This window comes from Danio rerio, chromosome 22 (genome assembly GCF_052040795.2).
Source record: "Danio rerio strain M-AB ecotype USA chromosome 22, GRCz13ab, whole genome shotgun sequence".
In the NCBI taxonomy this organism is placed as follows: Eukaryota; Metazoa; Chordata; class Actinopteri; order Cypriniformes; family Danionidae; genus Danio; species Danio rerio.
The window spans coordinates 41,983,878-42,009,557 of NC_141042.1; the positions used below are offsets into that span (position 1 = coordinate 41,983,878).

A 25,680-nucleotide genomic window follows, 5' to 3' on the forward strand; every position below is an offset into this window, starting at 1 on the left:
TCCGACACACGAACCAAATAAAAATTGATTCAATGTCGTAATTTGATCGAAAACTTCTACGATTCTATTCCAGCATTAGAAATACAAAAACAAATACATACAAAAACTAATATATGTATGCATGTGTGTGTGTGCGTATATATATATATATATATATATATATATAAGGGCAGCTGTGTTTATATATATAAAAAACATGTATTGTATTAAACTGTAAATTCATTCGCTCAAATTATTAATGCATTACTTAATAAAATATTGCGCTTGTGTATTTGTTTATGAATAATATGGCGAACACTTGAAGAGTGTAGTCGAATTTCGTTTGTAAAAAAATAAATAAATAAAAGAAATCTTTTTTTTTTTTCAATAAACAATTCTTATCTTACTTTTATTAGTACACAGACACCATTTTGTTTGCTTTCCCAGATAGCAAAATACACTCGGGCTAGTTCTGGCAAGATTCTCGCCTTCCGGAGATCGACTTGCCGCTGCATAGGCCCGTCTCCGTCTGCTGTACTCGGGCCGGATGCCTGTGGACTCGCTGCCCGATTGTGCGCCGCGGCCCAGAGCTGGCGATTAAGTCTTCTTATCTTTATATACAAAACCCTCACCTTTCTTAGCGTTATTACAACCATTTGTGTTGATTAAACAGCAAACGCAGGCTACTACGTAAAGTGTAGGCTAGGCACTGCGTTTAACAATTGAATAAAATGCACACAGTATACGTATTCTATATCTCAAATAATCAAACAAAAAGACAAAATAAATAATAATGTTTATTGGATGGCACAAATATCAAAAAAAAATTATAAAGGTGAATTTTGCCGTGCACAAGAATTCACAACTTCAATATAACAATAAAATAGCACAATAATTACACACTGTAAAATAAATCAAGTAAACTGGAATATTTAAAGAAAAATCTGAAACTGCACGCACACGCGCACACACACACACACACACACACACACACACACACACACACACACACACACACACACGCACACACGCACACGCACACGCACACACACGCTTCTCAAACCTCAATAAAGTTTTAAAAATGCTTAACAACTGAAAACACCCATGTAAAATATAAGACATTGGCTAAGTATCAGAGAATCTTAAAGCATTTAAAATGTTGTTTTAGAATTAAAAAAAAAAAAAGAAATAAAACATTTGTGATTTAGGCATTTGCCACATTGGCTTTCTCTCTTCCCCTCCTTCCTCCATCCCTATCAGGAGCAAGTTGTAGCCACCTCGTGATGCATTTTTCCACCTCTTTATCAGTGGCGCTCTTCGTATGGATATTTGACCTCACTGCATCTGTGATTAAAAGATATACAGATGATTAGTAGTGAACAAGTATAAATGTTAAAGAAAAAGACACACTCTTCCTCTTACACGAGTACAACCTAAATGGGACTTAAAATTACTTTATATATAGATTTTTTTGTTCCTCTGGTTAATAACGTAAAGGGCACCTACGGTGAAAAAAATAAAAAAAATAAATAAATAAATAAATTAAAAAAAATAAAAATAAAAAAAAGCCTTTTCCAGCTGTTTGGACAGACATGTGTGTAGGTATAGTGTATAGACCGTCATATTGGGCTGATATAAACACACCCAGTCCTTATTTTAATTAAGCAACATATAAATGGTGGACCAAGTGGAGCGGTTTTTATATCGACCGCAAGTTGATGTAGGAGTGCGGTCCCCCCCGCCCACCAATATTGATTGACAGACGCATCACCACATCCTCAGTTGTTGTTTCACGTCCGCCATTTTCAGCGTGCAAGTCAAAGCGATGACACCAGAGGAACACCCTTGCTCTATCTTTAGATGTACGGCTCACTGGGTTCAACACATGAACGCTCTCATCAGAATTATTGCTTGTAGCTTTAGGTAGGTTTGCAAACCTGTGCACTTTTGATTGCACCCACCTTAAACTTCAGCCGTTTGCATTTCTCACGGTCACGGAAGCTCCCTGTGATCTTAACTAGGTGCAGCTGGAAAGTGCGAGCGCGTTGCCTTACGCGAGTGTCGCTCCATTGGAAATGAAATAGCGAACTTGCCTGCAGGTCGCACACCACAAGCACCACTCGGCGACACTCAGCGGCATGCAATTTAGACTTCTAAGCATAGGTTTATATCAGGGTACACACAACGGTGCTTCAAGTCAGTGGCACCCAGCCACGATTCGGGACACTTCATATTTCTGCCGCACCACAGAGCTCCATCTGAATAGTTTCATTTCAAATAACATGCAAATGTTCGTGTCTGGTGTGCCGTGTCGCAACTCCGAGCAGCGCATCCAGTGCCTCAGTCAAAGTTAATTCAGTGTGCGTGGTTATTAGTCTCAGGCCCCGTGTTTTAGTTTGAAAACACATAAGTTTTGCTACGGTTACACCATCCATCCACACTACGCCGGAGTTTTCGAGAGCTGAAAGCGGAGTGTTTTGGAAACGCTGAAAAGGCTGTGTTCATTCTGAAGCGCTGTTGCTGCGTCTCAGTGTGGATGAGGGAAAACGGAGACGTCTGAAAACGGAGGCGGGGCTGCTGAGATTCGCTACCTGATTGGGGCTTTTGTGTCATTGCGTATGCTTCCCTTATTGGTCAAGCCCCTATCACATGACTATAACACATGGCTTTAACGCTACTGGAAGACAGCAGACCAGCCTTCACTGTAAACAACAACACGGACACAGAAATGGAAGTGTTGTTTGCACTATTGTCTGTTTTAGGCGGCATTGTGCAGTTATTCATTTGTTACGTTTAGTAACGACTCGACCTCGTCGTCTGTCCACAAAAACACCTCTCTTGCTTTCTTTGCCATCGCGTTCATCGTTCAACCGGTGTTTGTTGACTAACAATATATATATAGATATATAGTCTATACTATAACGTGCATGCCCAGAGTGTGCGAATGGTCATGTGATATACGTTTTTGGTGGCGTAGTGTGGACTGAGATATGTTCATAAACGCTAGGTGAAACGCGAGTGTGGATGCGGATCGTTTTTGATCTAAAATGCCGTTTTAAAACTAAAACACACTAGTGTATACGGGGCCTCAGTGTACAAGCTCGGCACTTGAAACTAGCACACAGTCGGCTGTAAAACTATACAAAGACACAAATGGTTGTGTACTCTCTGCTTGGTCCGTGTCCGAGTCGTACATGTACGGCTGAATGCTGGTCCTCTCAGTCATGTTGCTTCTCTCTGTCTGCCTGTCAGTTGCCAAACACAGAGCAGGGGAGCTCTTGGCTCCGCCCCCTTGTTGCATTGGGCGGGAAGTCGAAACTAATTTACATGTGAAGCAACACACCAATAAAACAGCGAGCTGTATACACGCCCCCAGCATGACAGTTTAACACATTATAATAAACAAATCTGAACTGCGTGTTGAACTGAAGCTAAACTGGCACACTCAGAACAACCAGAATATTAATATTACATCATAAAAAAAGGGGTAAACGATGCACACATTCTGCATATAAAAGGTATTTTGGCCCAGATGAAAAACAGCTGTATATGTATTTTTAAAATCCACTTACGGACTACGACAGTCTTGAGGGTGAGTGCACGGAAGGACACTTTTTGGTTTGCTCCACTCCAGTTAATTTGTTTAGCCAGGGAGGTGGTCAACAGCTTTTTCATGATACGCCACACTGCTTCTTTAACGGAAAACCCACCAATAACTCCAAAGTAGGCTACCTGCGAAGCAAAAACACAAACAAACAGAGAAATAAAATTAAACTTCATTCATGTTCTTGTCGGCTTAGTCCCTTTATTAATCCGGGGTCGCCACAGCGGAATGAACCGCCAACTTATCCAGCATGTTTTTGCGCAGCGGATGCCCTTCCAGCTGCAACCCATCTCTGGGAAATAAAATTAAACTTAAAATAAAAAAACAGTTTGAAATGCGCAAGAGCTTGAACTCACCAACTTCTTCATTTGTTCAGGCTGCTCGTTTAGCTGATGCTCTAGCTTCTCCAAATCAAATAAACTGGACAGAGGAAGGTCAAATGTGCTTGCATCTGTAATGTCATCATGCTGCAGAGTACCATTCTGTTTATGCTGATTTTTAAGAATCAGCTCCAGTTGCTGCTTTATGACCTCTTGTGACTTCAACACTTCAGTCAGTAGCACTAAAAATAAAATAACAACAATTAATCACTGTAAATCAGGCTGTAGCCAATCCTTGCTCATCTTGTGTAAACACAACAGTGGGTTATACACTGCTGATGTTCTCTAGTGGATCTTTATTTTCCAGATGCATTAAGACTTTACAAATGTAATGATTGTTTGAATTCTTACAGAGACATGACGAGTTGCAGCAGGTTCTGTCTTTATCTCCGACTGCTCTGGAACAAGGACTGAAAATATTCCAGGGCGTACTGGAACATGCAGCATCTGCGGTAGTCATTGGTGGTGACGGTACTTGCGATGCTGCATCGACTTCTAAAAGATCCTCCTTTTTAACTTTTTTCCTCCGTCTCATTCCTCCAGATAAGTTCTCTTCATCACCGTCACTACTGTTGTACCATGATCAGACACATTTACAAAACATTTTAGTATAGTGCAGGGCAAAACTCGCAGGTTGTAATAGATCAAGACACAATGTTGACAGTATGAGTTTAAAATAATTAGAAACAAACCTGATGTTTCTTTTGGGGTATGACGAGTGACCATCATCCTCCTCTGTCTGCGAGACAGACATCACAGTTGCCTCTGGAAGTTTAAGTTGAGCTTCCCCGTATGAGTCTATAATAAAACATCACACTGCTGTTAACATTCCACCCAAAACTCAAGTGCTGAAATGCAATCAGAGTTAATTAATGGCTGTAATACCTGTAGTGTAAATAGTCCGCACCCCGAAGGTTGCCCAAGATTGATCCGGAGATTCTTGCATCATGACAGCATTATAAATCTTAGCCATTGACTTGTAAAATGGCCAAGCACACGACCCATTCTCCACCCATGAAGATGGCACAACCTCCACTTCAGATGTATCGGTGAACTCCACAATATGGAACATTGCTAAAACCGAAATATCTAAAAAATAAATAATAAATTAAGTGTCAAGCAGTTTTGTGGCATTTAACACATTTTCAAATTTCCATTTCAATTGTTTGCTTGATATCTGTTGATATTAGTTTAAATGGCAGGCGAGCAAACTCTTCTTGAAAAGGAAGTATGACCATTTTTTAAAGAGAGTCATCAACTTTTGCACATTTAAGTTCTTGAGAAAGATTTGAAGATAAGCTCCAAGCCTGCAAGAATCAACTGAGTACTGACTGACTCAAACTGAGCATATACTACAGGGTGGGCCATTTATATGGATGGTGATTATAATGTCCAGTTAGTGGCTAAACTTTTCAAGATGGGTGGTGACCATGGTGGCTATTCTGAAGTCGGCGTCTTGGATGCAACTTTAGTTTTTTCAATAGGAAGAGGGTCATGTGACATCAAACTTAACTGGGAATTTCACAAGAAAAGCAATGGTGTGCTTGGTTTTAACGTAACTTTATTCTTTCGTTGGATATTTACAAGTTTCTTATGAAATGTGTTCAATGTGCTGCCCATTGTGTTTGATTGTTAATGCAACCCCTCCCCCTACTGATAGCCAAACCGCAGGAGAAACGCCAGCACAGGCCAGCAGTATCAATGGATGAATACAGATGCTTTTAAAATACAAAGTTAATCAAGTCGACACAGAACAAAAGTGGCCTTTTCGAAAGTTTCTTATTTAATGCAGTTTTTATAATGTTTTCAAAGTTTAATAACCCAGTGGACAAATGCTAATAAATACATAAATGGCATTAAGCAACTAACGTTATTGTTGATTAGTTCATTTTTAAAGCTAAGTTACTTTAAGAATATTAACGTTAAATAAGCACTAGGATTCTTAGCAATCACAGCAATTTTTCCAAGTTCTTCCATGGATTATAATACATTTATAAATAGTAGTTTTGTTTGCGACAAAACATTGCGCCCGTCCACACTAATATTTGTATTATTTTGTTGCTGTCGTACCAAGGATATTTCCTCAAATTAAGTTATTACTAAACGTGCAGCTAACAAATTACTAAATAAAATAAGAATTTAAACGGCCTTCATCAGTTAAATAAGCCACGTGTCCTTGCCAGAAGCGGCGCGGACTCTACAGACAGAGTCGGGCCAGATATGGCTAATAGAAATCGGGCCAATATTTTACAGCCACATTACAAACACATGTGCGGGGTCGGAGCCGCCGCACAGAATGTTTAAAGTTAACTTAGCACACAGCACATAATTATACAGTAAATAAGCAGTCCTTACCTTCACGATGCACAAACGCTACTCAGTAATTCGTCGTTTAAAAACAGTTATTACTTCCTGCCTCCTGTGGTTTCGACAGCCAATTGAAAATCAGAAACTAGCTGACGTTTGATGGACGTCATATCCCACCAATCGCTGATCAGAATTCCGCTGTGAGACCAAATCCAGCCAATCGCTGACGAGGATGCCGCTGCTGAGATGTGTATGGGAAGACAGTATCAGAGAAGTATAACAAAACCATAAACATTCATTCAGTCGTTTTCTTTTCGGCTTAGTCCCTTTATTTATCTGGGGTCGCCACAGCGGAATGAACGGCCAACTTATCCAGCACGTTTTTACACAGCGGATGCCCTTCCAGCTGCAACCCATCACTGGGAAACATCCAAACACACCATTCACATACTCACACACACACACACACACTGAGGACAATTTAGCCTACCCAATTAATCAAGTATTGAGTTTGCAGCATTTCCAAATTATTGACAAATTACGTTAGATATTTGTTAAAAAAATCTGACATATTGCTTTGTTTATATATATATATATATATATATATATATATATATATATATATATATATATATATATATATTCAAATTAATAATTAAAGCATTTGCCTTCTCAGCACTGACTACTGTGATGTATTATAAATATTGTGATTTGTTTGTTTCATCTTCACGTGAAAGAAATCAGGTATTTTGAAAGATATAAGTTGTGTTGTATTGTTGTTAATGTGTTGGAGCTGTCTGACTACAAAGCTTTAAATATATGGTGAAATTGAGTAAATAAAAACAGTTAATAAACTATAATCCGCTTTGTGAGTCAATTGTACATCTCAGATCAACACTTCACATCTCATAATAAATAAGCTTGAATTTGAAAGTCATTGAGAGACAGATTGTTGATCAAACATATTTAAAGTTGATCTTATCATATCACTCAAAGGTGTTTAGAGTAAAAATGTGGCTATTTACTCCATCTGCAGGGCTAGTTGTAAGAGACAGAGGGTTTGTTGTAACACTTGCTGAATTTAAATTCAGTTTAGATTATAAAGTATATGTGCTCAGTACTTAACTTTGAATTTTTAGTAAACACAGCACACTATGTTATATGTCTATATATCTGCTAACCCTATATTGGCTCACAGGGTCAGGGCGACTCTAAGGGATGTTTCCTATTTTTTATATATACTGTATATGTTCATTTATCTTAGGAGCAAAAAGCTCTCATATCCTAAAAAAGACACATAAACAAACACGTTTAAAGGTGTATGAAAAACATTTGAAAAAAATCAACATTTAAGTTTCTTGGGGTCAACCTGACACCACATTGAAAATGATAAGGATTTTTTTTTTTAAATAATGTATCCAAAACCCATTATAAATCTGGAATATTTGTGCACACACAGTGTAGTTGCCAGGGGCTTTTAAATAAAAAAAAATAATAATAAAATTGGCACACTGAAATTGGCTGTTGTTTTGAAAAGTAAACAATTAAAATAAATCAACAACAACCAAAAATACAAAAAAAAAATTTTTGTTTAATGTATCTTAGAATGATAAAGTCCATCTGGTGAATATATATCATCAGTTTAAGGAAATAATTTCTAAAGCATCAAGAAATAGCTAAAAATGAACAAGTGTCTAGGCACCCCTGCTGAATATATGTGGAAATTGCTGCTTTTTTCCTCTCAGAGGGCAGAATTTTATCTCTAAAATAAAAAAACAACATCCAAATACCTTGTATATTACATTAAGGTCAGATTTTTGTGATTTTCAGATAAAAATTAAATGAAAACTATGTTTTTTTAAATGCCTTGGAATGGCTATAAACCTCTTCATTGATACGGGTGTGTTTATAACACATATAACACACTTCCCCGCATTAAGAACCGGGTTTTCTAATTAACAAGCAATAATTTGAGCACACTTCAATACAATTCTCACTAATAATGAACCTTTAACTATGACTTTTCCTTTAATAAACTGTCAATTTGCTGCTTGTTTACTCAGATTTATGACTTTTACTTCATTCAAATGGAGGCATTTTTCCCAAAAATAATATATATATAGGTATGTGTAATATAATTTCTGTGCTGTTCTGAAGAATCTGAACTTTTAAAAATAAACGCGGCTAGAAGCGCCCATATAAATGTTCCACAAGTGACGTCACGCGGCTAACCACTCTCCAGTTCAGTGATTATCAAGCTAGTGAAAGGATTGTCATTTGAGCGCGTTTACAGAGTTTGAGTAAATGGATCGATTTACTAATTATCTGTCGACTTACAGCACTTTTACGAGTGAAGTAGAACAATTTATGAGTGAAAACACGATGCCTGTATTTGACCACGCGATGGCAGCAACAGCATCTGTGTGTGGTAGAATGGAGAAAGCGGAGGCGGGTCTGTGGTTGGACACGATCGGCTTCTGCGACGACTTCTGTCCCTGGCTTGACCAGGTGGACGGGACTGTGGTTTCAGAGGCCGCTACAGCACTTCACAAGCCCTCTACTGCTAATAAAGTGGAGAGAAATGCAACCGGTGAGACTATCAGCAAACACTCAAGCTTAATTAGCTGTTAAAACCATTAAAACAAGAGTAGAGATATAATTCTCCAAGCATTGAGGGATTAAAATAAATGTAGAAATGAAAAAGACACATTACACATGAAACAATAACGATAAATGATCAATAATGGGGTTTCAATAGACTTTAGGATGAGAAAAGTTGTCCTGTGAGGTAAATTGTCCAAAAGCGAGACTTTTCTATTCACTGGGCCTAGCCCAAACAATCAATACACATCCAGCACTATCTTAACCCCCTCAGGATGTGTCCTATTAGAAAATATAATGAATATTTAAAAATAAATGTTTAGGAAGAGCCAAGAATACATTGCCTGAGTCAAATATTTTCTTTCATGCAGCAATCTTCAGTGTATTGAGGAATAGTTCATCATTTTCCATGGAGATGTTTTGTTATGAATAGTTCAGAAAGTTTCTGAAAATTGACCCTCATGACTGATTTTGTTTTTCAGGTTCATCTTTTGAGACCATCAGCTTCTGCAGTAACTTCTGTTCCTGGCTGGACGAGGAGGACTGGACTGTGGTTTCGGATGCCGGTGAACCCGCTACTGATAATAATGTGGAGAAAAACACAACCGGTGAGTCTGTCAGCAGCCACTAGACTTAAATGACTAAAACACTCTTAAACACAAATGAGAAATGATCAACAATGGGTTTTACACAGACTTTGATCCATGAAGATTTTCATTCATATATTTTATTATTAATAAACTGACCATTATGACTGATTTTGGTGTCCAGGGTCATTTTTGGAGACCATCAGCTTCTGCAGTAACTTCTGTCCCTGGCTGGACGAGGAGGACTGGACTGTGGTTTCCGATGCCGGTACAGCACTTGAGAAAAACACAACAGGTAAGCTTTCTTACATTGAAACCATTTTATAAACTGGGTGAGGAGATCTATGAGTGTATTGGAGGATTAAAATAAATATATAAATGAAATTAGACACATTATATATGAAACAAAATGAGAAATAATGTGATCTTAAAATAGAACGGCCTCATGCCAATCATGTTGATGACAGATTTATGACATGTTATGTTGTCTTGGTGAATTTTCCTGACAATAACAGGTTATGATGTATTTGTTTATGTCAAGTTACAGTAATACAGGTAACAAAGGCACACAGGTGACTGTTGTAATAGTTGACAGTCATAAGCATGCATAAACTCTCATCCATATTTATGAGACAGTATCATGATGAGTCCAGTAAAGTGTTTGCATTAATCTCCGTTTCTGATTATTGACCATTAAGACTGGTTTTGTCATGCAGGCTCACTTTTGGAGATCATCAGCTTCTGCAGCGACTTCTGTCCATGGCTGGAAGAGGACTGGTCAATGCATTCTGATGACAGTACAGCACCGTATGAGTCCTCTCCTGATAACAATGTGGAGGAAAACACAACCAGTGAGACCGTCTGCAGACACACAAAAGAAATGACAGACATTCAGCTGCTCTTAGTACAAATCATGAGAAAATCAGCAGCTCAAAAGTTGCAGACAGAGGGCAAAATCAAACCTGCACATCATCAGATCAACAACACAATATGATAGTTTAATGCACTTATTATAGACATGAAGCAACTATTCTCACAGGCCTGATTTATACTCCTTAAAGGTCCTGTGAAATTAAAATCATGTATTTAATGTATTATATTTTTCCTGTTTTACATTTATATATTCTTAATAGCGAACACAATCACTGACCGTCACGTCTCTCATCTTTTCTTTGTTCTTTTCCTTCATTTCAGAAATCCAAACACAAGGCAGCAGGAGGAACAAAATCCAGGCTTTCTTCAGGAGGGTGTGGAAGCTCATGAAGAAGCCTTTCCTCCGCAGAAGACGGAACAAAGTGGAGCCTGATTCTGATCCAGACCAAGAGCCAGATTTAGAGCACAATCCAGATCAAGAGCCAAATCCTGATTCAGAGCACAATCCAGATCATGAGCCGGGTCCAAATCCAGAGCACAATCCAGATCAAGAGCCAAATCCAGATCCTGATTCAGAGCACAATCCAGATCATGAGCCGGGTCCAGATCCAGAGCCAGATCAAGAGCCAGATCAAGAGCCAGATACAGAGCACAATCCAGATCAAGAGCCGGGTCCAGATCCAGAGCCGAATCCAGATCCAGAGCCTGATCCTGATTCAGAGCCCATACCAGATTTTGAGTTGGGTCCAGAGCCAGATCAAGTGCCTGATCGAGAGCCAGATCGAGAGCCAGATCAAGAGCCAGATCGAGAGCCAGATCGAGAGCCAGATCGAGAGCCAGATCAAGAGCCAGATCGAGAGCCAGATCAGGAGCCTGATCGAGAGCCAGATCGAGAGCCAGATCAAGAGCCAGATCGAGAGCCAGATCGAGAGCCAGATCAAGAGCCAGATCGAGAGCCAGATCGAGAGCCAGATCGAGAGCCAGATCGAGAGCCAGATCGAGAGCCAGATCGAGAGCCAGATCGAGACCCTGATCGAGAGCCAGATCGAGAGCCAGATCAGGAGCCTGATCAAGAGCCTGATCAAGAGCCAGATCAAGAGCCTGATCAGGAGCCTGATCAAGAGCCAGATCAAGAGCCAGATCCGGATAAAGAGCCAGATCCGGATAAAGAGCCAGATCCGGATGAAGAGCCAGATCAGGATGAAGAGCCAGATCCGGATGAAGAGCCAGATCCGGATGAAGAGCCAGATTTGGATGAAGAGCCTGTCCCTGGACCATCTAGGATCCAGAACATTGCTAAACCTCTTGCAGGTCCAAAGAATGTCCCTGGACAATCTAGGATCCAGAACATTGCTAAACCTCTTGCAGGTCCAAAGCATGTCCCTGGACCATCTAGGATCCAGAATACTGTTAAACCTCTTGCAGATCCAAAGCATGTCCCTGGACCATCTAGGATCCAGAACATTGCTAAACCTCTTGCAGGTCTAAAGCATGTCCCTGGACCATCTAGGATCCAGAACATTGCTAAACCTCTTGCAGGTCTAAAGCATGTCCCTGGACCATCTAGGATCCAGAACACTGTTAAACCTCTTGCAGGTCCAAAGCATGTCCGTGGACCATCTAGAATCCAGAATACTGTTAAACCTCATCCAGATCCAGAGCCTGTCCCTGGACCATCTGGGCTTCAGATCTCGGCATCAGGAGCCTATAATATGCGTCAGTAATATAATATTTGCTAATACAACATATATTTGTTAGTGTAAGATAATATCAGTATGATGGACCTGAAAGCTCTTAAACTCTTCTTTTTTCAGGACCTTTGGGAAGTTTCTACAAGCTGGGAGCTATTCTGGGAAGCGGGGCCTTCGGCACAGTACACAAAGCGCTCCGTAAATCTGATTGCATGGAGGTAAAACTCTCTTACTACACATTTTGCTGTCTTTAATTCTCTAATTGAGCATCTGTGTTGATGAAGAATATGTGGGAGCAAAAGAATAATTGCATTTCCTCTTTGCAGGTTGCCATCAAGCAGATTCCGAAGAGAAGCGGTGACCGTTACACCTTTATGGTAAGTTGGAAAACAATCACTCTGTGTTTAATTCGTTGATGGTTTGGACACATTTACTGTTGCGTAGTTGAATTTCAAAAGGCCAAATCCAGTCATGTGAATCTGCATGAACATTTCACTCATGGTCCAGTTGAAGAAAGTCATTTTGCAGTTCTTCATCGCTAAACTACTGTAAAATTGACCTTTATGCCCAGATATTGTGGTGAAATCTGATTAATGTGAACAGTTGCTGTAGTAGGTCGCTGTAATACAGAAATACTAAAGCAACGTAGCATGCATTTAAACATTAGTTTACCAGAAATGGAAATTCTGTTATTAATCCCTCATCCCCGAGAGCTCCGTTCATCACCAGAACACAAATGAAGATGTGTTACCGTACGTTCACACCGAAAGCGGCGAGAGCGTCCAAGGTCGCTCTTGCAGCCCTGGCGACAACGCTCTCTGCCTTCAGCTCCTGCGGCGAGAGCGTCAAAACTCGCTACATTGATCTCATATTTAAAGGAGCCGTTGCAGCATATCAGTTACATTCCTGCATAAAACATGTTTCTAGCGTGAAAATGTTGCGCACTTCTTATCAAATTCATACAACAATGGAAGATAAAGTTGCGTGTGGTGTGGCTTTGCTCTTTTTATCCAATATGTGTCCATACGTCTGAAATATCCTGAAGCACCAGTACTGTTTTGTACTAAATTTATATAACATTAATGAACATCAGTAAGTCGCCAGTAACTTATTTAATGTATGTTCCTGTAGGAAAAAATTGTAAATAATTGGAAATCCGGCGACCGCAAACCCTTGGGAACAACTGTGGTCGGAACCAAAGTTCACAGGTCTGTGTTCTCTGAACTGCTATCAAGCGATGGACGTCTTCATTCTGATTGCGTGCCGCCGAACCGCGTCATAGCTCATTACCATAAAGTTGACTTCACTTCAACTCTCCTCGACGCTCATGCCGGCAAAGACGCGCCGCGCTGCTCATCGCCGCGTATCGCCGCCGGCTCTCATTGAAAATGAATGACTTCCGGCTACTTTGACGCTCTCGCCGCTTTCGGTGTGAACGTACGGTAAGATGAAATCTGAGAGCTCCCTCATCCTTCATAGACAACAAGGGACTCAAAATGTTAGAAAAATACCCGAAACGTTGTCAAAACAGTTGTGTCCAGTAGTTCAACTGGAATCAAACGAAGCTCCAAAAACACTTTTGTACACCAATGAAACTCCAAGAACACTTTTGTACACAAATGAAGCTCCAAGAACACTTTTGTACACCAGCGAAGCTCCAAGAACACTTTTGCACACCATAAAATCCCTGTTCAAAATCAGATCAAAGAGTGTGTTCACTATGGTCAACACTATGGTCAGCATGGCGTATGGCCATTAGAGTCAGTAGAGCAACAGGCAAGAGTTGCATTGACCACAGTAAACACAAACCCTGATCTGATGCAGAAGACAAACACACACACAGCCATTTTACAGTGTTTTGGTGCACAAAAGTGTTCTTGGAGCTTCACTTGATTACAGTTGATCTAGGGCCGCACGATATCGGAAAAATCTAGCGTTGCGTTATTTTGCAGTTATGAATACAGTTTTATTTGGAATTGATTTATATATTTAGCTTCATCGTGATGATTCTGTAGGGGAGTGGATCATGCATAAAATATAATAATAAACACCATGCAAGCATGAATAATTGCAAAAGAGCAAAAATACAAATTAAATGAAGAGTCTATTGATATTTAGTTACAGCAATTGAATAATCAATCCAGACTCAACATTGCATATTCTGCGGTGTGACTACTGCAGATGTGCACACTGCGATATCAATGCTAAAACAATACATTGAGCAGCCCTAAGTTGGACCACTGAACACACATGGTTGTTTTGGCAATGTTTTTGGTATTTTTCTGGACTTTGAGTGTCTGTGGACCTTTGCTGTTAAAGACTCTAGAATGCACAAGACGTGCAACTTGTATAGTCTTGAATGGGGAAAAGTGTAACGGCCAATAAGGTGAATGAAGCCCCGCCTTCTAGTACAGGAGCCAATCAGCAGTCACTATAGATTGAGGATTCTGCGGGGGGAGATTTTGTGTGATTTAAACGTTTAGAAGTGAAACTAAAGAGACAGATGTTGTTCAATTTTATTCTTGATTCCTAACATGACTTTTAATCATGAGCTTGAAAAGCAATTTTGTAGAATTTGCTGTTTCCCCATTCTAACAGAATGCTCGAGAGGCGTTTCAAATACGTTTTTTTAAGCATAAAGCTTTTGCTTAAAGTCTGAAAACATATTTGCTTGAACTAATCCTTTAAACGAAGTCTTCCTTCAGATCTGCATCTACTAACCCCTGTTCTCTCTTTCTCATCAGCCTGCTTTAGCTACCAATGCAATGTTTAAAGAAGTGGAGATCATGCTCATGCTGAAGCGTCCGCCATTGTGCAAATACGTGATCGAAATGTACGAGTGGTTTAATGAACCTAAATGCATTTCAATGGTTTTGGAGTACCCCAAGCCTTGTGAAGTCCTGGGGAACTATGTACGCAAGCACCTCAAGCTGGCCGAACCTGTGGCACATGGCTTCTTGCAACAGATAGTCCTGGCAGTCCAGCATTGCCTTGACAAGGGAATTGCACACAACGACCTGCATTCTGACAACATCCTGGTCAACACGAACACTTTGCAGATCAAGCTGATCGACTTCGGCTGCGCTTACAAAGTGGAAGGACTACGCCACGATAACGCCGTCCTGTTAAGCACAAGGGCGATAGGGTTCCTGCTGTGTCACATGGTGACCGGAGACTTGCCGATTAACTTCGCTCAAGCCAACCACAGTATTTCGCTGACACCCAGCTTATCCAGTGGTGAGTGAACAGACAGTCAGATGAAGTAAGATGTAGTCTTACAAGCAGTGTATTAAACTTCTTTCTCCTTTTACAGACTGCTGTGATCTGATCACAAAGTGTCTGAGCCAAAACATGACGCTTGATCAGTTCTTACAACACGACTGGATGAAGAGAGCGTAGAAAGAAGACGAGACACGATACAGATGAAGGTAAACACAACTCAATCCAGAGTCTGTCCTGAGACCCAAACACTGCAGGATCAGCGTCGTCATCAGTGCCAGGAAACGGCCTCTTCTGTGCAGGCAGAAATGGAAACCCGTGATGGACTCTGAGGATGTGGATGGTTAAATCTGAGTGCATTTTGAGGAGGACGTGATGTTCCTCTAGAGGATGAGGATGAAGAAACACCAGCACCAGAACAAAGCATTGGGTCAGGTTTATATGATAAGCAGAAGGTTTAAAACAATAATGAATTACAAAACTGTTAAAAAATGAGCAAGCATTACTAATCTGGCAAATAAATCCCCTGAACACAAATGAAGAGAACTTTAGATGAAATCAGAGAGCTCCCTCATCCTTCATGGACAGCAACAGCCCCAAGTTGCTCAGAAACAAAGTCCACAAACTGCCGGAAAATCTTTTTTGTGTATTTTTCTGGAGTTTGAGGATGAGGGAGATCTCAGATTTCAGAATTACTGATATCAGAAATGATCTAGGAGGAGTAGGGGTGGTGGAGGGCCTTGTTTTCTTCAGTTTGTGTTGTGATTGGAAGTGTGCATTACTAACACTGACCCTAAAGTAATTGTAGACTTCTATATTTGTAATGTTATGTTTGGACAGCCCTAGGCTGAAATGAGCAAGCATTACTAATCTGGCAAATAAATCCCCTGAACACAAATGAAGATATTTTAGACGAAATCAGAGAGCTCCCTCATCCTTCATGGACAGCAACAGCCCCAAGTTGCTCAGAAACAAAGTCCAGAAACTGCCACAAGAAAACAATTCTGGTATTTTTCTGGACTTTGTGGATGAGGGAGATCTCAGAATTACTGATATCAGAAATGATCTAGGAGGAGTAAGGTGGTGGTGGAGGGCCTTTTAATAATAATTAATAATAATAATAATAAAACACATTTACACATAAACTAACACACATAAACAAGTAAAGAGGGATTAATGCTGACAGAATTTTACAGGTGAAATCAGAGTGTTCAGAGTGCCAGTGTTCAACTCATTCATGGTGGATTTATTTAATCATCATCCTCATAATCTCTGGAGAAACAACACATCCTCTTCAGATGATCTTACCATCGATATCCTGCAGTATCAGCATTACAGAGGCAGTGTGAACTTTGTTCTGAATAAAGTTGATTGTGTTTCCACAAATGAAAGGTTTGCCATTATTTACTCATTCCAGACTTGTTCAAAACTAGCTTGAGTTTGTTGTTGAACACAAAAGTGGATATTTTGAAGAATAGCCATTGACTTCCACAGTATTTGTTTATTCTACTATGGATGTCAGTGGTCATGCGTTTGCAACATTCTTCAGATCAACACTTCATATGTCATATTAAATAAGCTTAAATTTAAAAGTCATTGAGAGACGGATTGCTGATCAAACATGTTTAAAGCTGATCTTATTGTAGTTGCTGACCCCACATTGAAAATGAATGGGGATTTTGTTTTAGATGAATCTGTCCAAAAGAAATGTGAAGTAAATAATAAATTATGTGTGTAAATTGCTGATTTTTTCCTCTCAGATGGCAGAATTTTATTTCTAAAATCTAAAACAGTATGCAGAAACCTTTTATATCACATTTAGGTCAGACTTTTAGTGATTTCTCAATGAAAAGTAATTTTTTTATAAGCAGATGGCTTATTTTAATGCCTTGAACTCATTAAACCTCTTCAATATTGGTGTATTTATTATACAGGTTTATGTAACATACTGTACATTAGGAACCAGGTATTCTAATTAACAAGCAATAGTTTGATCACACTTCAATACAATTCTCACTAATAATGAACCTTTAACTATGTGACTTTTCCTTTAATAAACTGTCAATTTGCTGTGTTCACTCAGATTAATCAGTGGTTTTCTTTATTTCTCCCCAAATATAACATTTATTGTGATTTGTGTTAATTATTAGGTAGTCTAAATGTTACATTCATTAACCTAAATGGAGTAATCTAAAACAATCAGCTCTGGACATTTTTAAACAGCTCTTAAAGTTTATTTTCAGCATATAAAGGTTTTCTTATATCCAGAAGAGTAATGTATATTATCAGCTATTTAGTATTCAGTCCTTTATAAAGTGTCAATACAGTAATCTGACACAGAAAACTCAGTCCAGAGCTACTGATTGGTGAATTTGATCATTTGTACTCGAGTATTAATTTAGTATTTTGGGAAATTAATTTTGAAATATTCCCCGCGAACTGTAAAGCCCGCCCTGTTTGATTTGATTGGCTGACATTTTGACATTGACGAGCTGTTATTTCTGAGGCAGACTCTGACAGGGGCTGTTGTGTATTGATTACGGCCCGGTTTCAAATATGAAATCAGTGCTGGCTCGGTAATATTCACTCATTTCTGTGCTGTTCTGAAGAATCTGAACTTTTGAAAATAAACACGGCTAGAGACGCCATTCCAAATATTCCATAAGTGACGTCACGCGGCTAACCACTCTCCAGTTCAGTGATTATCAAGCTAGTGAAAGGATTGTCAATTGAGCGCGTTTACAGAGTTTGAGTAAATGGATCGATTTACTAATTATCTGTCGACTTACAGCACTTTTACGAGTGAAGTAGAACAATTTATGAGTGAAAACACGATGCCTGTGTTTGGCCACGCGATGGCAGCAACAGCATCTGTGTGTGGTGGAATGGAGAAAGCGGAGGCGGGTCTGTGGTTGGACACAATCGGCTTTTGCGACGACTTCTGTCCCTGGCTTGACCAGGTGGACGGGACTGTGGTTTCAGAGGCCGCTACAGCACTTCACAAGCCCTCTACTGCTAATAAAGTGGAGAGAAATGCAACCGGTGAGACTATCAGCAAACACTCAAGCTTAATTAGCTGTTAAAACCATTAAAAACAAGAGTAGAGATATAATTCTCCAAGCATTGAGGGATTAAAATAAATGTAGAAATAAAAAAGAAACATTACATATGAAACAATAACGATAAATGATCAATAATGGGGTTTCAATAGACTTTAGGATGAGAAAAGTTGTCCTGTGAGGTAAATTGTCCAAAAGCGAGACTTTTCTAGTCACTTGGGCCTAGCCCAAACAATCAATACACATCCAGCACTATCTTAACCCCCTCAGGATGTGTCCTATTAGAAAATATAACGAATATTTAAAAATAAATGTTTAGGAAGAGCCAAGAATACATTGCCTGAGTCAAATATTGTCTTTCATGCAGCAATCTTCAGTGTATTGAGGAATAGTTCATCATTTTCCATGGAGATGTTTTGTTATGAATAGTTCAGAAAGTTTCTGAAAATTGACCCTCATGACTGATTTTGTTGTCCAGGGTCATTTTTGGAGACCATCAGCTTCTGCAGTAACTTCTGTCCCTGGCTGGACGAGGAGGACTGGACTGTGGTTTCGGATGCCGGTGAACCCGCTACTGATAATAATGTGGAGAAAAACACAACCGGTGAGTCTGTCAGCAGCCACTAGACTTAAATGACTAAAACACTCTTAAACACAAATGAGAAATGATCAATAATGGGTTTTACACAGACTTTGATCCATGAAGATTTTCATTCATATATTTTATTATTAATAAACTGACCATTATGACTGATTTTGGTGTCCAGGGTCATTTTTGGAGACCATCAGCTTCTGCAGTAACTTCTGTCCCTGGCTGGACGAGGAGGACTGGACTGTGGTTTCCGATGCCGGTACAGCACTTGAGAAAAACACAACAGGTAAGCTTTCTTACATTGAAACCATTTTATAAACTGGGTGAGGAGATCTATGAGTGTATTGGAGGATTAAAATAAATGTATAAATGAAATTAGACACATTATATATGAAACAAAATGAGAAATAATGTGATTTTAAAATAGAACGGCCTCATGCCAATCATGTTGATGACAGATTTATGACATGTTATGTTGTCTTGGTAAATTTTCCTGACAATAACAGGTTATGATGTATTTGTTTATGTCAAGTTACAGTAATACAGGTAACAAAGGCACACAGGTGACTGTTGTAATAGTTGACAGTCATAAGCATGCATAAACTCTCATCCATATTTATGAGACAGTATCATGATGAGTCCAGTAAAGTGTTTGCATTAATCTCCGTTTCTGATTATTGACCATTAAGACTGGTTTTGTCATGCAGGCTCACTTTTGGAGATCGTCAGCTTCTGCAGCGACTTCTGTCCGTGGCTGGAAGAGGACTGGTCAATGCATTCTGATGACAGTACAGCACCGTATGAGTCCTCTCCTGATAACAATGTGGAGGAAAACACAACCAGTGAGACCGTCTGCAGACACACAAAAGAAATGACAGACATTCAGCTGCTTTTAGTACAAATCATGAGAAAATCAGCAGCTCAAAAGTTGCAGACAGAGGGCAAAATCAAACCTGCACATCATCAGATCAACAACACAATATGATAGTTTAATGCACTTATTATAGACATGAAGCAACTATTCTCACAGGCCTGATTTATACTCCTTAAAGGTCCTGTGAAATTAAAATCATGTATTTAATGTATTATATTTTTCCTGTTTTACATTTATATATTCTTAATAGCGAACACAATCACTGACCGTCACGTCTCTCATCTTTTCTTTGTTCTTTTCCTTCATTTCAGAAATCCAAACACAAGGCAGCAGGAGGAACAAAATCCAGGCTTTCTTCAGGAGGGTGTGGAAGCTCATGAAGAAGCCTTTCCTCCGCAGAAGACGGAACAAAGGGGAGCCTGATTCTGATCCAGATCAAGAGCCGGATACAGAGCACAATCCAGATCATGAGCTAAATCCAGACCAAGAGCCGGATACAGAGCTCAATCCAGACCAAGAGCCAAATCCAGATCAAGAGCCAAATCCAGATCAAGAGCCAGATCCTGATTCAGAGCACAATCCAGATTATGAACTGGGTCCAGATCCAGAGCCAGATCGAGAGCCAGATCAAGAGCCTGATCAAGAGCCAGATCGAGAGCCAGATCAAGAGCCAGATCGAGAGCCAGATCCAGAGCCAGATCGAGAGCCAGATCGAGAGCCTGATCAAGAGCCAGATCCAGATCAAGAGTATGATGAAGACCCAGAGCCGGATCCAGAGTCTGATCCAGATCAAGAGCCAGATCCGGGTGAAGAGCCAGATCCGGGTGGAGATTCAGATCCAGATCAAGAGCCAGATCCGGGTGAAGATCCAGATCCGGGTGGAGATTCAGATCCAGATCAAGAGCCAGATCCGGGTGAAGATCCAGATCGAGAGCCAGATCCGGGTGAAGAGCCAGATCCAGATCAAGAGCCGGACCCAGATCGAGAGCCAGATCCGGATAAAGAGCCAGATCCGGATAAAGAGCCAGATCCGGATGAAGAGCCAGATCAGGATGAAGAGCCAGATCCGGATGAAGAGCCAGATCAGGATGAAGAGCCAGATTCGGATGAAGAGCCTATCCCTGGACCTTCTGGGCTCCAGATCTCGGCGTTAGGAGCCTCTGATGGTAGGCGTCAGTACTATAATATTTGCTAATACAACATATATTTGTTAGTGTAAGATAATGTCAGTATGATGGACCTGAAAGCTCTTAAACTCTTCTTTTTTCAGGACCTTTGGGAAGTTTCTACAAGCTGGGAGCTATTCTGGGAAGCGGGGCCTTCGGCACAGTGCAAAAAGCGCTCCGTAAATCTGATTGCATGAAGGTAAAACTCTCTTACTACACATTTTGCTGTCTTTAATTCTCTAATTGAGCATCTGTGTTGATGAAGAATATGTGGGAACAAAAGAATAATTGCATTTCCTCTTTGCAGGTTGCCATCAAGCAGATTGAGAAGGGAAACGATGCCACCTATGTAGTAAGTTGGAAAACAATCACTCTGTGTTTAATTCGTTGATGGTTTGGACACATTTACTGTTGCATAGTTGAATTTCAAAAGGCCAAATCCAGTCATGTGAATCTGCATGAACCTTTCACTCATGGTCCAGTTGAAGAAAGTCATTTTGCAGTTCTTCATCGCTAAACTACTGTAAAATTGACCTTTATGCCCAGATATAGTGGTGAAATCTGATTAATGTGAACAGTTGCTGTAGTAGGTCGCTGTAATACAGAAATACTTAAGCAACGTAGCATGCATTTAAACATTAGTTTACCAGAAATGGAAATTTCTGAGACCTCCGTTCATCACCAGAACACAAATGAAGATGTGTTAGATGAAATCTGAGAGCTCCCTCATCCTTCATAGACAACAAGGGACTCAAAATGTTAGAAAAATACCAGAAACGTTGTCAAAACAGTTGTGTCCAGTAGTTCAACTGTAATCAAACGAAGCTCCAAGAACACTTTTGTACACCAAACAAATTCTTGTATTCTTGTTGGCATCAGCTCAGAGTGTGTTCACTATGGTCAACACTATGGTCAGCATGGCGTATGGCCATTAGAGTCAGTAGAGCAACAGGCAAGAGTTGCATTGACCACAGTAAACACAAACCCTGATCTGATGCAGAAGACAAACACACACACAGCCATTTTACAGTGTTTTGGTGCACAAAAGTGTTCTTGGAGCTTCACTTGATTACAGTTGATCTAGGGCCGCACGATATCAGAAAAATCTTCTGCAAAATATATTGCTATTAGAGCATTAAGAGCATAAAGCTTTTCTGAAATCTGAAAACATATTTGCTTGAACTAATCCTTTAAACGAAGTCTTCCTTCAGATCTGCATCTACTAACCCCTGTTCTCTCTTTCTCACAGCCTGGTTTAGCTACCAAACCTTTTAAAGAAGTGGAGATCATGCTCATGCTGAAGCGTCCGCCATTGTGCAAATACGTGATCGAAATGTACGAGTGGTTTAATGAACCTAAATGCATTTCAATGGTCCTGGAGTACCCCAAGCCTTGTGTAGTCCTGACTGACTTTGTAAGCAAGAAGGGCAAGCTGGCCGAACCTGTGGCACGATGCCTGGTGCAACAGATAGTCCTGGCAGTCCAGCATTGCATCGACAAAGGAATCGTGCACAACGACCTGCATTCTGACAACATCCTGGTCAACAAGAAGACTATGCAGATCAAGCTGATCGACTTCGGCTGCGCTTACAAAGTGGAAGCACACAACTACGATAAAGCAGTCTTATCTAGCGCCTGGGCTATAGGCTGCCTGCTGCATTACATGATGACCGGAGACTTGGTCAACTACTTCGATGTTAAAGTCAAGGGCAAGATTTCGCTTCCACCCAGCTTAATGAGAGGTGAGTGAACAGACACTAGCTGTGTTTCCATAAGCTTCATTTTTCAAGTTAAACCTACATTTTTATGCACATTCTGAAGATTTATGCACATCTCGGCAAATACTGCACTATTAAGGGTATAGGGGGCGGTTTAGGATACAGCCCTTGTCATTGTTAGTCTTTTAATCACACGTTTCAGAAGGTATCTTGATAAATGTCAGCTTTAGTGTATATTATACAGTCTTATAAGTAAGATGTAGTCTTATAAGCAGTGTGTTAACCTTCTTTCCCCTTGTACAGACTGCCGAGATCTGATCACAAAGTGTCTGAGACAAAACATGACGCTTGATCAGTTCTTACAACACGACTGGATGAAGAGAGCGTAGAATGAAGACGAGACCCGGTACAGATGAAGGTAAACACAACTCAGCCTGAAGGGAACTACATTTATCAGGTTTAGGATCTCACTTTGATGTCAAAACAACATAGGAAAGCATGTCCAAAACCCTGATCAATTTGATGTCAGAACCTCGACGTCTACCTGACATCTACACACTGATGTCCTTTTGACCACTAAAATAAAGACACATAAAGTATTATAAGAAATGTTTTATTCATCTGAAAGCTTCAAGTACACATTACAAATATCTCTACAATGCATGTAAACTAGCTTGACGTCTAAACGACATCAAATTGACATCTAACACTGGCGTCAAAAACACGTCCAGTTAATCAGCTGACATAAATCCATCTGCATTTTTATGCTGTTTCTGATGTAGTTTTGTCATCAAGGTGCCCGCTGGGATGCTTCTCATGTCATATAAATATGCGCTAGACAAATGCCAGACATGTTTTTAATATTTCCTCTTGTGTTTTTCTCTGTATGGACTTCACACAGAAAGCAGCAAGGTCTTCTGCAGAAAATTAACAAAACATTTCTATAAAAAACTCATAAAACCAACACAAACGTCATAAAGAAGCCAAGAAGAACCCACATCTAACTGATCCAGAACCAGAGCCTGATCCAGAGTCTGTCCTGAGACCCAAACACTGCAGGATCAGCGTCGTCATCAGTGCCAGGAAACGGCCTCTTCTGTGCAGGCAGAAATGGAAACCCGTGATGGACTCTGAGGATGTGGATGGTTAAATCTGAGTGCATTTTGAGGAGGACGTGTTGTTCCTCTAGAGGATGAGGATGAAGAAACACCAGCACCAGAACAAAGCATTGGGTCAGGTCTATATGATAAGCAGAAGGGTTAAAACAATAATGAATTACAAAACTGTTAAAAAATGAGCAAGCATTACTAATCTGGCAAATAAATCCCCTGAACACAAATGAAGAGAACTTTAGATGAAATCAGAGAGCTCCCTCATCCTTCATGGACAGCAACAGCCCCAAGTTGCTCAGAAACAAAGTCCAGAAACTGCCGGAAAATCTTTTTTGTGTATTTTTCTGGACTTTGAGGATGAGGGAGATCTCAGATTTCACAATTACTGATATCAGAAATGATCTAGGAGGAGTAGGGGGTGGTGGAGGGCCTTGTTTTCTTCAGTTTGTGTTGTGGGTGGAAGTGTACATTATTAACCCTGACCCTAAAGTAATTGTAGACTTCTATATTTGTAATGTTATGTTTGGACAGCCCTAGGCTGAAATGAGCAAGCGTTATTAATCTGGCAAATAAATCCCCTGAACACAAATGAAGATATTTTAGATGAAATCAGAGAGCTCCCTCATCCTTCATGGACAGCAACAGCCCCAAGTTGCTCAGAAACAAAGTCCAGAAACTGCCACAAGAAAACAATTCTGGTATTTTCTGGACTTTGTGGATGAGGGAGATCTCAGAATTACTGATATCAGAAATGATCTAGGAGGAGTAAGGTGGTGGTGGAGGGCCTTTTAATAATAATTAATAATAATAATAATAAAACACATACACACATAAACTAACACACATAAACAAGTAAAGAGGGATTAATGCTGACAGAATTTTACAGGTGAAATCAGAGTGTTGAGAGTGCCGGTGTTCAACTCATTCATGGTGAATTTATTTAATCATCATCCTCATAATCTCTGGAGAAACAACACATCCTCTTCAGATGACCTTACCATCGATATCCTGCAGTATCAGCATTACAGAGGCAGTGTGAACTTTGTTCTGAATAAAGTTGATTGTGTTTCCACAAATGAAAGGTTTGCCATTATTTACTCATTCCAGACTTGTTCAAAACTAGCTTGAGTTTGTTGTTGAACACAGAAGTGGATATTTTGAAGCACATATTTTATGCATCTGCTGCGTGAAAACATGCTGAATAAGTTGGCGGTTCATTCCACTGTGGTGACCCTGGATTAATAAAGGGACTAAGCCGACAAGAAAATGAATGACTGAATGAATAATTAACATCATTCATTAATTTTCTTTTCGGTTTATTCCCTTTATTACAGTATTGATATGTTATTTCAGTACCTACGTAGATCAGCTGTACTGGTTTCTTCCGGAAGTCCTGAGGGATGTACGGGACCAAGACATGAGAGCAGTTGGGGCAGCCTTTGAAACCAGGGGAGCACCCCACAGGCTCTGTGCTGGCAACCCAGAAACTGGATTCACTCCAGAGTAGAACTGAACAGCTCCAGCAGGGGTAAAAGGCACCTGCAGTGCACTGACCTACAGCAATGCACAAAGACCTGAGCGAGCCAGCCAGGAGTCGAACCTAGAACCTTATAATCCATAGCCAGACGTGTTATGCATTGCGCCAAGGCCCTGTCTGTTCATGTTGTCCTCATTAGCATGTTGCTTGGAATGAAGACACGGCTCTGTCAACATGGAGTTTCTTCAACGCATGCTGTGCTTTGCTTTCATGGCAAGTTGTGGTGCTCTTACACAGAGCATGTGACAGTCCCTCCTTAAGAACTGTGATCCAGAGACTTTCTCTTCTCCAGGAGGAGGTTACAAGCGGTAGTTATTTTGGTCAGAGCAGCTGCAGCACACTTGGCTGGAGGCCGACAGCTAGGCTTGAGGGCAAGCTTTT

The 25,680-nt window shown here is 40.2% G+C and overlaps 3 protein-coding genes and 3 long non-coding RNA genes across 10 annotated transcripts in view; 3 read left to right on the forward strand and 3 right to left on the reverse strand.

Annotated features, from left to right (window-relative positions):
- anos1b (anosmin 1b) overlaps positions 1 to 25,680 on the forward strand; it is a 347,052-nt gene that overhangs the window by 220,635 nt on the left and 100,737 nt on the right. The gene's annotated exons all lie outside the window — the stretch shown is intronic.
- On the reverse strand, positions 353 to 6,377 carry si:ch211-262h13.3. 4 transcript variants are annotated; one of them, NM_001082865.2, is given in 8 exon segments: positions 353 to 965; positions 1,032 to 1,323; positions 3,552 to 3,711; positions 3,940 to 4,145; positions 4,315 to 4,532; positions 4,656 to 4,761; positions 4,849 to 5,052; positions 6,319 to 6,342. In NM_001082865.2, coding segments are annotated over 6 exon segments (1,017 nt in total). In that variant the 5' UTR covers positions 5,036 to 5,052; positions 6,319 to 6,342; the 3' UTR covers positions 353 to 965; positions 1,032 to 1,183.
- LOC131080122 (uncharacterized) lies at positions 15,336 to 15,865 on the forward strand. Its single transcript, NR_186751.2, is given in 1 exon segment — positions 15,336 to 15,865. It is a non-coding gene; the product is annotated as an uncharacterized LOC131080122 (long non-coding RNA).
- Positions 16,249 to 19,744, reverse strand: LOC147838664 (uncharacterized). Its single transcript, XR_015522441.1, has 3 exons — positions 19,606 to 19,744; positions 19,043 to 19,159; positions 16,249 to 18,874 (listed from the first exon to the last, which is right to left on the reverse strand). It is a non-coding gene; the product is annotated as an uncharacterized LOC147838664 (long non-coding RNA).
- On the forward strand, positions 17,796 to 24,843 carry LOC141380267 (uncharacterized). Its single transcript, XM_087304716.1, has 10 exons — positions 17,796 to 18,283; positions 18,779 to 18,904; positions 19,068 to 19,178; positions 19,600 to 19,734; positions 20,078 to 20,932; positions 21,037 to 21,131; positions 21,240 to 21,284; positions 22,182 to 22,674; positions 22,954 to 23,068; positions 23,552 to 24,843. The coding sequence occupies exons 1-9, from the start codon at positions 17,998 to 18,000 to the stop codon at positions 23,037 to 23,039; spliced, it is 2,232 nt and encodes a 743-aa protein (XP_087160842.1). The 5' UTR covers positions 17,796 to 17,997; the 3' UTR covers positions 23,040 to 23,068; positions 23,552 to 24,843.
- On the reverse strand, positions 23,250 to 25,543 carry LOC147838665 (uncharacterized). Of its 2 annotated transcripts, XR_015522434.1 has the most exons (3): positions 25,123 to 25,543; positions 23,649 to 23,889; positions 23,250 to 23,567 (listed from the first exon to the last, which is right to left on the reverse strand). It is a non-coding gene; the product is annotated as an uncharacterized LOC147838665 (long non-coding RNA). The 2 variants fall into 2 exon arrangements; XR_015522433.1 differs by lacking the exon at positions 25,123 to 25,543 and having other exon boundaries at positions 23,649 to 24,590.

Coding starts and splice junctions, on each gene's coding strand:
- si:ch211-262h13.3 (XM_087303176.1), bottom strand. CDS start 5,035: ATGTTCCATATTGTGGAGTTCACCGATACATCTGAAGTGGAGGTTGTG. Junction 4,762..4,848: donor GCGGACTATTTACACTACAG/GTATTACAGCCA, acceptor GTTTTATTATAG/ACTCATACGGGGAAGCTCAA. Junction 1,324..3,551: donor CCTCAAGACTGTCGTAGTCC/GTAAGTGGATTT, acceptor TTTTAATCACAG/ATGCAGTGAGGTCAAATATC.
- LOC141380267 (XM_087304716.1), top strand. CDS start 17,998: ATGGATCGATTTACTAATTATCTGTCGACTTACAGCACTTTTACGAGT. Junction 19,735..20,077: donor TGTGGAGGAAAACACAACCA/GTGAGACCGTCT, acceptor CCTTCATTTCAG/AAATCCAAACACAAGGCAGC. Junction 21,132..21,239: donor GTAAATCTGATTGCATGAAG/GTAAAACTCTCT, acceptor TCCTCTTTGCAG/GTTGCCATCAAGCAGATTGA.